Raw genomic sequence first — 11,933 nt, forward strand, 5'->3', positions numbered from 1 at the left:
ATTCTTGGATCAAATAAATAAACTTTCAGAGTAAAATTACTCGAAGAAAATTCTCTTGCCTTACTACTTGTATTGTATATTCATAGGTATTTATACATTACAGACATGACTATTGGCAAACAACATAACTCTATGTAAATATTGATGACTTTTTATGAAACATTACAACTCTTAATAAATACATAAATGACTATTGAACAATACAATGAACCAAATTAAAAACTATTAATTATAAATTTGATTATTTCAACACAGTAAAATTTCTCACTGTATGTCAAGAATATATCTGTGCAATGGATTGATAATTTAATGTCATTATATATATTTTATGGTTTGGGATTTACAATTTAGGGTTTATCATTTTTTAAGGTTTAGTGTTAATGTTTTAGTAGTTAATACAGTTCGTATTCAATTACGAATTGTTTATGGTTTGGACTAGTAGTTTGTATTGAATTAAGATTGAGTCTTGAATTAAGTTCTGATGAACTTGATTTCCTAGTTAACCTAAATTTTGGTTATAGAAGTTAGAGTCTGTTTGTTTTAACTCTTCCTGTTTGTTGTCTGCTGATTGCTGTTACTGATTGACAGTATATGTCCGTTTATTTCACCTGCTCCTATTTACTGTTACAGATAGGTAGCATATATTAGTTGATTTTGCAGTAAAAAACAGATGTTTCGAATTTTTATCAAACACTTTTTATCTCGTTTAGACTTGAAAATGCAAAAAAACAGTTCCGAAAATTAAAAACAAAATGTCATTTATTTGTTTTTTTTGCAAAAGCAGTTGTATGGAATTTAACAAACACTCTCCAGACCCGTTTGTTTTACATACTGTTTGCTGTTGCTGTTGATGTTTGCTGTTTGTTGTTACAGTGTTTGCTGTTGGAAAAAGCTGCTTTTCCGAAAAGCAAAGATTCTCTGCTTTTGTAAAATGGTGCTTTTCAGATGTTAAAGGCAAACAGGAGCTCATTAACCAAACACCTATGGCCTGTTTGGTTCAGCTGTTAGCTAATAGCTGTTGCGGTTGCTGTTAGCTGTTTGCAGTTGCAGTAAGCTGTTAGCGGTTGTTGTTAGCTGTTTATTATTAGTTGTTTAATTACTAGTGTTTGGTAAAATTATATTGAACTGTTGTTGTTCGGATTTAAAATGTCTAAAATGGACATGTTTTAAATTAATCAACGATAAAATTATAAAAGAGAAAATTTGAAAAAATGCTCATAACATTTACAACTAGGAATAATTTTACTTTTAGCGTATAAAATGGTGCAATTTTACCCATAACGCTGGCAGCTAAGAGTAATTTTATCCCTAAAATTGACAAGTTGGGTGCACATGTGAAGTGTAGATGACAATATTTATGACCAAGTAGACTGATAAATTATTTCTCAAATTGACCCAACTTGTCAATGTTAGAGGTAAAATTGATTTTGGTTTGCCAACATTATGTATATAATTGTACTATTTTAGACGTTAAGGATAAAATTGCTCCTACCTATAAATATTAGGAGTATTTTTGCACATTATCCTATTATAAAATAAAAAATGTGTTACACAAATTAATAAAAATAATCTATATAAAAAATAAAAATTTATTGAACGCAACAAAAGCTTGTTCTTTTGATAATTATGTTGTAGAAATATAAATAATGTTAAAGAATAAACATATTTTGTGGAAATAAGAAGGATAATTCTGTCAATAACAACTAACTACAAACAGCTGTTTATGAAAAGCTCCAAATAAGAGCTTTTCGTGAAACGCTCCAAAACGCTGCAGTTTCCAGAGAAAATGCTAAACGCTGCGGTTAAATAAACCTAACCAAACGCTATATTTCATGCGGTTTGGAGTGAAACGCTAAACGCTCATCCGAAAAGGTGAAACAAACACCCCCCTAATACTGTTTTTCATATGTAAAAGGTAAACAGCAAGTCACTAACCAAACACTTAAAACTCTCCCTTTTAAAGTGAAAATACAAATAGGAGCATGAAAAGAAGCCGTCAAACACCCCCCTCTCCGGTTTAATATTAAAAGACATAAAAACAATTCCGAAAAATAAAAACAAACGGGCATTTAGATAAGTTTTTCTCCTTGAATGTTTCCATAATTTGGTAGGGTAGAAAGGAAAAGTATGTAGTAAAATGAAATGTAGAGTAAGAGAAGAGAGGATAATTAAGAGATTGGATTATTTGGAAGCAGCAGACAAAAACTTTATCATTCAGGGAAAAGAGAAAAAGGAAAGACTGAATGTGGGGAAGAAAGAGAAAGCATGTATGGGTGTCATCATATAAGCCTTGGGATCGAAGGCATATATACAACACAACACCTTAATCATACCATTCATCTCCCTCTAATCATCTCCCTCTAATTGCACTTTCAATATCCTTAAGGGAAATATTATTTATATACTATACAGAGATGTGAGAAAGAATAAATAATTGAAGTCAGAACAGAAGAGAAATGGAGATGATCACTTATATATATTATATATTCTCTCTCTTTCTTTCTTTCTTTCTTTCTTTTGAAGCTTACTTTAACAAGCTAAGCTTGAAAGAGTAAAGAGGCAAAAAAAAAAAAAAAAACACTCAGAAAAGTGGGTTATGTGGGTGTCACCTGAAATACTCCTTTCTTTTCTTTTCTTTGAATAGAGAGAACTCAAACCTATCTATGGCTGCTAATTACTTATCATTTTAATCTGTTTCTTGGGATTTTCAAGCCTTTTTAAACTATATTTACTCTCATAATTATAATTATGGAGTCTCCTAATCTCCATCACCTCCAAACTTCTTCTTCTTCTTCCTCCTCTTCTTCTTTAACTACTCCTCCATCTTCTTTTGCTACTTCTGCTTCAACTTGGACCCCAAATTACACCTTGTGAGTTCTCTCTCTCTCTCTCTAGAACTACATAATCTTAATTTTCCTCTTTTTTTTCATTTTTGTTTTGTGCTGTTCATCCACTACCATCATGAAAAATTAACTTTATTTTGGATTTGGAATCTCCTTTTCATTTTTTGGGTGGATTTTAGTTTTCTCTCTTTCCTTTTTCTTTCTTGATTTGATGTGCATCTTTCACTAATTACCTAGATATTTTTGCATAAATTATCATGTTACAAGCATATTCATCAGATTCATTGATTTTTTTTACCTTTTCTTTTTTATCTTTTCTTCTTAGTTGCTAGGGCTTCTTGATCTTCTTTTTGAATCAGTAAAGTAGTATTAGTATTAATGTTAATTAACTATTATATGTGCAGGAATAGTAATAATAATACAGGTGGATTAAATCCAAGGCAAAAGCATGAAATTTCAAACCCTCATTTCAACAATTTGATGATCCAAGACTTGGGTTTTCACTGGAATAGCATCATCCCAAATCATGATGGTAAAATCAAAGAAGAGTTATCATCATCATCAGATTGTTTCCCCAAATTTTCAGAAATGTTAAACACTAATGAAGATTCCACAAACGATGATCAGCAGAAATATATGAATGATCTAAGCGAAAAGCTCTTGCTCAAGACTATTTCTTCTGGATTTCCAATCAATGCCACTCACTTTTCACCCTACAACAACTATGGAAGAATAGGGAACTTCAGCCAGATATATCCCAGCATAAACATCTCCAATTTAAACCGGTCACCGCCTCCGCCGCCCACCACAATCTCACCGGCCGCCTTTGACATGAACTTGCAGGCCTTAGATCTCTTAACCTCAACAAGATTTAGTGGGAGTTTTGAGCAGCCTTTCCATGATTATCTTGGCAATGTTATGCAGCAGCATTCAGCTCATTTTCCATCATGTAACCCTAACAAAGTGAGTTTCAATTTTTTCCTTCTTTCTTTAGTTAATTATCGCTCTTTGCTCAGACTTTCTATCGGACACCATTGGTGTTTATCCAAATTAATGAGTAATTATGTATTGCTTAATGTGGAAGATAAAAAATGAAAAAGTGGAAACCCTTTATTGTAAAATTGATGGTATAACCAAAAAGAATATACGGCTAAGAACTATTCTTTTTTGTGAACACTAAATTATGGGCAGTTCTAACTTTAAAAAATGAAGGACTTTATCAGAAGAATGATTCCTTTTATTATTTATTTATTAATATTATTATGGGTTTGATTTCACTTATATATATTTATGGTGTTTTGAATTGAAAGATAGCTTCATCAGCTTTCATACCGGAGGTAAAAAGGCCCAGCCACAGCTTCACTGACCCCAAGCCAACACAATCTGCACCCAAGAAGTCTAGATTGGACTCACGCGCTTCTTGCCCTCCCTTTAAGGTTCCAAATCACAAACATTTTGAATTTATTATCTCTACTTCATCATTCAATCAGATTCGAGTCCCGAGAGAGACCTACCAGACTCGAATTTGGATTAGTATGGACTGTCGGTCTAGAATACGGTATAGTGGAGACCGAAAAGATTTCATTATCTCTAATTATATCAGTTAAACCTCTAATTAACAGGTAAGGAAGGAGAAATTAGGAGATAGAATTGCAGCTTTGCAGCAGTTGGTTGCACCCTTTGGGAAGGTATAGATATTACTTTGATTTTAATTTTAATCCTGCTTACATATTATATATATATTAATTAGTTCAGATTTATTACTGCATTTCTCTTACTAGAGTAAATCCATGATAAGATAAGATAAACTTTACTTTGTTAATAATAAACTCATGATTCAATTTTTCTATACACTGATAAAATACATTTACAATGATTTAAAATTTAGCCTAAAATCCAATTAAGGTTAGTTAGTTTGAGTTGGTAAGAGCCTCAGATCACTCAAGTTCGAGTGTTCGACTCTTTAACATATATAGAAAATTTTAATTCCGAGAGAATTTATATAAAAGAATGGAATAAATTATCCAAAACATTTAACCTAAAAAATCAAGAAAAAAAAATAGCTACCCATGGGTAAATTACACCTATGGCCATTGAACTTTATCCATTAACTTCAATTTTTAATAGTATGACCACTGAACTTTAGACGTTTTAACACTGGTGACCACTCACGTCTCAAAATGATCATTGATGGCCTCAAAATAAAAAAATTCAAAGAGTTAATGATATTTTAAGAAACTTTAATTCTTAAATTTTTTTGTCTTGAGGTCATTTATTTAAATGTTGATTGGTTAGGAGAGAGTGTGAATTTTTAGAGAGAGAAAGCTCCCAAAAATGTGATTTTGGAAAATAAAATATTGTGATTTCATGGTCAATATCATTCTGAACAATTTTAATTTTTAAAAAATTTCATTTTGAGATCGTTAATGGTCATTTTGAAGAGTTAGTTAAAGTTGAGTGACTACAGGTGTTAAAAACTATGAACTTCAGTGACCATACTGTGAAGAATTGAAGTTCAGTGGGTACAATATTAAAATAAGTAAATTACAGTGGCTATGGATGTAATTTACCCACTACCCTATTATCAACTTCAATCAAAAAGAGACAATTAATCATGGATGGATGGTTTTCTTAGACAATATAATTATTGTTCTTGAAATTTACCTATGAATTTGAAATTTGGAATCCATATATATATACATATATCATGATATACTATGAGAAAGTTTGATTTTGATTAATTCCATATATTAATGAAATTTAAATGTTTGATAAAGTAGAAATGTGTCAAACAGGCTTTAAATTCTATATATAGTACTCCACCAGTCTTGATCACATGCACTTTAATGAACATGTAGAATTTGCTCATTTATCGTTAGATCTATGCTTATTAGAATCCTAAGGTGTAGATTTAAAGCATCCTGAGGCTTAGATTTAATAAGCATATATCTGACGGTGAATGAATAAATTCACTTGCTCATTAAGGTGCATGTGAAAATTCCTGAATACAGAAATGATTTAGATAGTATTATTGAGTTTTTTTAGCTTTAAATTGGAAATAAAAAAATTAAAAAGTAAAATTTATAATAATGCAGACGGACACAGCATCCGTACTAATGGAGGCAATTGGATACATAAAATTCCTTCAAAACCAGGTGGAGGTATATTTACATAACACTACATTTACTTTCCCAATTATTATTTATTTATGTTATGCTATGCTACCTTTCTGACACTGCTTCCTTTTACTTTTTACGCTTAATAATAGGAAGGAAGGATTCATGAAATCAAATTCCTTCTTCACCAGTCAATACCTGGTCAAACCAATATCATACTAACTTCAAATTATCAAAGAATATTCTCTTAATTATTTAACAAAAATACATACATCACAATAATTAGATTCTCTACCTAGCTCTAGGGTTTCTATTCTCAGATTCCTTTTTTGGGTCTTTTTTTCTTTCAATTTTTCTTGCTTTTTTCGCCTATGTTACTTTCTCTTGTTTTTTATACAAATTTTTTTTTTTGTGTGTAAAATACACTTAATACTCCTTTTAATTTTGTTCTTAAAATACACTAAACGTGCAAATGCGATTTTAAGCAACTTTAATTTTTGTATTTTTCATTTTTTTTTAAGTTGTGTTGATTACTTTTATAAAATGAACTTCATCTTATTGTATGATAAATTTCAAAAACTTTTATCATACTTTTATTGTATGATAAGACCTAAATTGAGAGGCCATAAATATATTTGACCCTACACTTTATTTTTATTTTGCATATATTACCTGATAGAAGTGAATATACATAAATAATTAAAGAAAAAAGAAAGAAAAAGCTTCACATATTGCACTTTTACTTGTCCTTTTTCATTGTCAGATAATAAGCTATTAGTATTACATTATATTGAGATAAAAATACAAAAATAAATTTGATAGTTGATGCATTTATAAATACATTCGTAATTTAAAATTTTATAAATGTGAATTTGAGGTTTCCTTAAAATTTCAAGCATTTTATTATTTTTTTCTGCCTTTAAATGTTTTTGTATATTAGAAATTAAAAGAGTGGATTTAGATGGGAATATTTATAGGTAGACAAATTTAGATGGTTTAAATGTCTTTACAAATAGAAGAAAACCTCAAATTTATATTTATAAACTGTTATATTACAAACCTTTTATAAATACCTAAAACTATAGAATTTATTTTTATAATTTGTCTCATTATATGAGAATATAAATATATAGAAAAATACATACAGGGAATGCAGAAATTATATCATATTGAGCTATCTAAGGTTAATGCATGCTTAAGTATTACTACAGTCATATAAAACTAAATACCGTTGGATTGACATGACATCATCTGACTAGTTGGGACTAGTACGGATTCCAGCCTATATCAACTAAGATTTATGTAATATTTTTATTTTGTGCAGACACTAAGCGTCCCATATATGAAGTCATCTCGTAACAAAAGCAGTAGAACTACCCAAACAGTAAGTGATCAATTTTCAAATCTTTAATTACCACAAAATCCAAAACCCTAAAACCCACATTTATCTGACTAATGTTCCTCTAATGTGGAAGAATAGTTTTTATTATTATCTTTCATGAATAGTTTCAGGTAGAGGAAGGAAACGAAGAGCGAAAGAAAGACTTGAGGAGCCGAGGTTTATGTCTAGTGCCATTATCTTGCATGTCTTACGTGACAGGGGATGGCGGGGGAGGAAGCGGGGGAGGCATTTGGCCGCCTCCTAATTTTGGCGGAGGAACGTAATAGAGTTAAATTAATTCCAAGAAAAAAACATATTAACTGCTGGCTTAAGATTAGTAGCCACGGTTTTTCTTTTCTTATTAAGATGGTTTTAATTTAATTGGATAGGAATTAATTAAAGCATAATTGAATATGTAGTTTGTTTTAATGGAGCAAGTTTGGTCATCCTGTTCAATTAAGAATTCCAGGATGGACCAAATTTGATCCATTATTTAACTATATATTTAGATAACATTCATATGTTATTTTTTTTTTTTAATTCTACTCTCATAATGTTGTTCCCCCTTGCCAATTTTTTTAATGTTCAAGCAGGTTCTATTTTGCATTATTTTGGTATTGTTCTGTGTTAATAGGATGTGCAATAAATCCTAGTGCACATAGCCCAAAATTGAGTAAGATGGTAATAAAATTTGTCGGTTGCATGGCTCTAACTTCTAAGCCTATATTTTTACTTTTTGATAAAGTACTGAATCTAATTGAATGAAAATGGACTCGGTTTTTTCACTACAAAATGCACCCAGGAACAAAACATGAAATAGCTGAGTAAGCGGTAGATATTGGAGTCGAGGTTCCAATAATGAAAATCATACGTTTGTTATGGAATACAACGATAATGTTTGAAAGAAAAAAGTTCTAAAAGTCTAAATATTCAGTCAATTATAATCGAAATCGAATGCCCACCCTTTAATCGATGGCTAGTTAGGTCCCGAAAAACTTGGAGATGAGTTGAACTCGGGATTAGCGTTCCAACGCATCTGACTAGGTTAGATTTGGATCCCAACGAGCAAGTTACAGTATGAGGAAATTCGAGAAGGAATTGAGATTTGATCTATACATTGATCAGTTTTTTTTTTATCATAGAGTCTTTAAAGTGTTCCATAATTGATCCAATGGAACTGACCGGACTTATCATACTCGATCCTAAATTAGAATCGGACACGACGGTGATGCATAATTACAAACATCTAAGGATTTTCAAACACTAAGATATAAACTTATATTTCCATGGTTCATTCCATTTTACGAAATTTCAACATATTCAACTGTAACACAAGTCAAATATAATTTTTCAAAGGCCTAATGCTCCTCCAGCCTCCTTAACTTATCCAAATTGGTCATTTTACTCCTTCAACTAATCGAATGTCCTATTGACCCTCTTAACTTCATAAAAACGGTATTTCTCGCCCCCTTAACTTGTTCAAATTGGTCATTTTATCCCTCCCCAACTCATCGAATGTCCTATTTACCCCCTTAACTTCATAAAAGTGGTATTTCTCACCTTTTATGTTCTTATTTACCCCCTTAACTTCATAAAAGTAGTATTTCTTATCCCTTTATAGTGCAAAATTAATATGACTTATTCAAATGGGTTTGAAAATATATATTTTTAATATCAACTTTTTTATTTTGTTTTAATTTGATAATTATCCTTCATGTGTTTATTACAATAATATTGTATTACAATAATTAGATGATCAAAATTTAACTAGCCAAAAAATTGAAAATAGAAAGAATGAATAAAAGATACAAATAACAAGAACATTAATATAAACAAGTTAAAGAGATTATATGTAAGGATAAGGTACCAAAATAGACCTATGGTTTTCGGAAAAGTATCAATTTAGGTTCCACATATAAAATAGCACCAATATAGGTTTAATGTTTAAAAAAAATGTATCAATTTAGTGAGAAATACCACTTTTGTGAAGTTAAGGGGGTAAATAGGACATTCTATGAGAGAGGGAGGGGGGGATGGACAAGTTAAGGGGGTGAGAAATACCACTTTTATGGAGTTAAGAGGATAAATAGGATATTCGATGAGTTGGAGGGGTAAAATGACCAATTTGGACAAGTTAATGGGGCTGAGGAGCATTATGCCTTTTTCAAAATTACATGATTATGAAATATTTTTTTTAAAAGATTCATATGAGAACCACCTCTGACATTAATAACCATGTGGTGTTCTCATAGCGGATCAATCTAGAATTGACTCTATAAATCCTAATGCCCTTGGTTTGACACTCCATGTCTATGTCTGGTGAAACACCATCACAACCAAGGAGAAACTAGTCTTTATTTATTCTTCGTTACCACAACAATAATAGACCATGGATATTTAGATTAGTATCTTATTGCCATATGACTTCACTTAACCAAGTCTTCAACCCGCGAAACATGCATATCACTAATCTTGGATACTCTGTTAATCATTTTGCATAAGTAAACATGACTTAATAAATTATTCCATTGTAATTAACGATATCATTAAATATAACGTCTCAGGACTAGGGATACTCCAACTAGACCTGTCACTTATCGTGTTTCGTGTCAAAATCGTGTTATCTCATATTTATGTTCCACATGGTTTTATATGTTATAAATGCTAGAAAAATGATTTTCGTGTCAATCGTGTCGTGTCAGTCGGGTTGGCTATGTAATCGTGTTTTCGTGTCAGAAATTGCCACCTCTAACTCCAACAGTTACAACTAGAGGCTCACTACAACCTAAAGGCAACTTGGGTGTGCGTATAAGCACTCCCGAATTTATTTATTTTTGTAAATTTATATTTTAATGATTTTACTATTTTAATAAATTTATGGGAAAAGTACAAAAATAAACCTTGTGGTTATACCTGTTTTCGATCAACACCCATGTGGTTTAAAAGTTTGCAAAATGGTACCTTGAGGTTCATTCCGTTAGCAAACACAAGCCAAATTGACTAACGGTGTTAAAAGTCAAAGGGAAAATAGTTAATTTGGTCCTTATAATTATTTATATTATAAATTAACTCCCTTAATTATCTAATTCTCATAAAAAAAAAGCCACAAAATAAAAATAAAAATTCAAATTTACCATCTCTCATCTCTTTCTTTTCAATCTCTCTCCTTCAATCTCACTTTAAATTTAAGCTTAAGTAAAAAGATAAAAACTGAAGTGGCCGGATTCCTATTCTCACGAAATTCACATCACCACTTCCGCCAGCTTCTGCTTCCTCCTAATCAACGCAAATTGGTGTTCCATTTGCTCAGAAATATCAACTTCTGAGTGCTGACTCTAGGACTCTGCTCTATCGAAAGCAAAATCCATATGTGTTCACCTTATCAAAGAAAACCAATTTAAAATTAGAAAACACAAACAACTTTTTGGATCATTCAGATTACACTACAACTGGTGTTCCTCCCATGTTTTACCAGTTCCAGATTTATACTACCATCCTTCTTCTACTGCTCATAATAATGATTCTCAGCTTTCAGGATATCTTCAATGGCTAGAAGAAGAAAAGCTCAAACTAAATCGAAATGTTGGAGAAGAAGAAGCCAATGCCAATGCCATGAATGAAATAAAAAGCTCAAACTAGCTGATATGTTCATAGCTACCTGCCATGAAAAGTTTAGGTTGGAAAACAATAATCTTATAGGAGATTTCAGGACATGATGGCCAGAAGTATGTGATTTCAATATTATCTTCTTTCTGTTTCAATCAAGGTTTGCTCGAGTGGTTTGGAGTTAGATTTAATATTGATATGGGTGATTTCCGGAGGAGTTGCGGTGTTGATTGAAGGATGTCGATTTGGATCGGAAGCGACACGGACACATGCGGTTGGTTCTGTCATCATCATCGCCGTGCCTGGATGAATCGGAATCGGAGGAGTTGCAGTGAAGAACAACAAATGTTTGTAGAAGCAACTTTCTATGCGCTAGAGACAAGATGAGTTTGCAGTTGTTGCTGAAGAGGCGAGCGAAAAGCTTCAAGAAGCTCTGGTGGCTCAAAAGAGAGCTGAGGAGAATTCCGAAATTTAAAAGTTTGATTTGGAACAGGCTGGGATTGAGACAGTTCAGATGAATCGCGAATCATGGTCTGATTTTGTAGATGATTTAAACAGTAAAAAAATTACTAATTTTTTGCTAGAGAGAGAAAATAGACAGGGAAAGTGATATGTTTTGATTTTTATTAAATTGAGATAAAAAAAGATAGTAAATTTGAATTTTTATTTTTATTTTGTGGCTTGTTTATGAGAATTATATAATTAAGGGGGTTAATTTATAATATAAATAATTATAAGGACCAAATTAACTATTTTCCCTTTGACTTTTAACACCGTTAGTCAATTTGGCTTGTGTTTGCTAACGGAATGAACCTCAAGGTACCATTTTGCAAACTTTTAAACCATATGGATGTTGATCGAAAACAGGAGTAACCACAAGGTTTATTTTTATACTTTTCCCTAAATTTATTTATGACTTGTAAGATGAATTAATCATCAAATGGAAATTCGGGAATAAGAAGCTCATAGCGAAGATCCAAGAATGTT

General features: G+C 31.4%; 1 protein-coding gene across 2 annotated transcripts; it reads left to right on the forward strand.

Moving 5' to 3' along the window:
* Window positions 1–2,184: 2,184 nt before the first annotated feature.
* On the forward strand, window positions 2,185–7,943 carry LOC136234972 (transcription factor bHLH110). 2 transcript variants are annotated; one of them, XM_066024476.1, is made up of 7 exons: window positions 2,189–2,870; window positions 3,248–3,806; window positions 4,154–4,279; window positions 4,466–4,531; window positions 5,939–6,004; window positions 7,284–7,343; window positions 7,466–7,943. In XM_066024476.1, the coding sequence occupies exons 1-7, from the start codon at window positions 2,749–2,751 to the stop codon at window positions 7,622–7,624; spliced, it is 1,158 nt and encodes a 385-aa protein (XP_065880548.1). In that variant the 5' UTR covers window positions 2,189–2,748; the 3' UTR covers window positions 7,625–7,943. The 2 variants fall into 2 exon arrangements, with proteins under 2 accessions (XP_065880549.1, XP_065880548.1); XM_066024477.1 differs by lacking the exon at window positions 4,154–4,279 and having other exon boundaries at window positions 2,185–2,870.
* Window positions 7,944–11,933: the final 3,990 nt, after the last annotated feature.

The sequence above is a fragment of the Euphorbia lathyris genome, chromosome 7 (assembly GCF_963576675.1).
Source record: "Euphorbia lathyris chromosome 7, ddEupLath1.1, whole genome shotgun sequence".
In the NCBI taxonomy this organism is placed as follows: domain Eukaryota; kingdom Viridiplantae; phylum Streptophyta; class Magnoliopsida; order Malpighiales; family Euphorbiaceae; genus Euphorbia; species Euphorbia lathyris.

Excerpts from the sequence above, each read along its gene's own strand:
- LOC136234972 (XM_066024476.1), top strand. The coding sequence starts at position 2,749 with ATGGAGTCTCCTAATCTCCATCACCTCCAAACTTCTTCTTCTTCTTCC. Across the intron at positions 3,807-4,153 it reads CATCATGTAACCCTAACAAA|ATAGCTTCATCAGCTTTCAT; the intron begins GTGAGTTTCAAT and ends TTGAATTGAAAG. Across the intron at positions 7,344-7,465 it reads GCAGTAGAACTACCCAAACA|TTTCAGGTAGAGGAAGGAAA; the intron begins GTAAGTGATCAA and ends TTTCATGAATAG.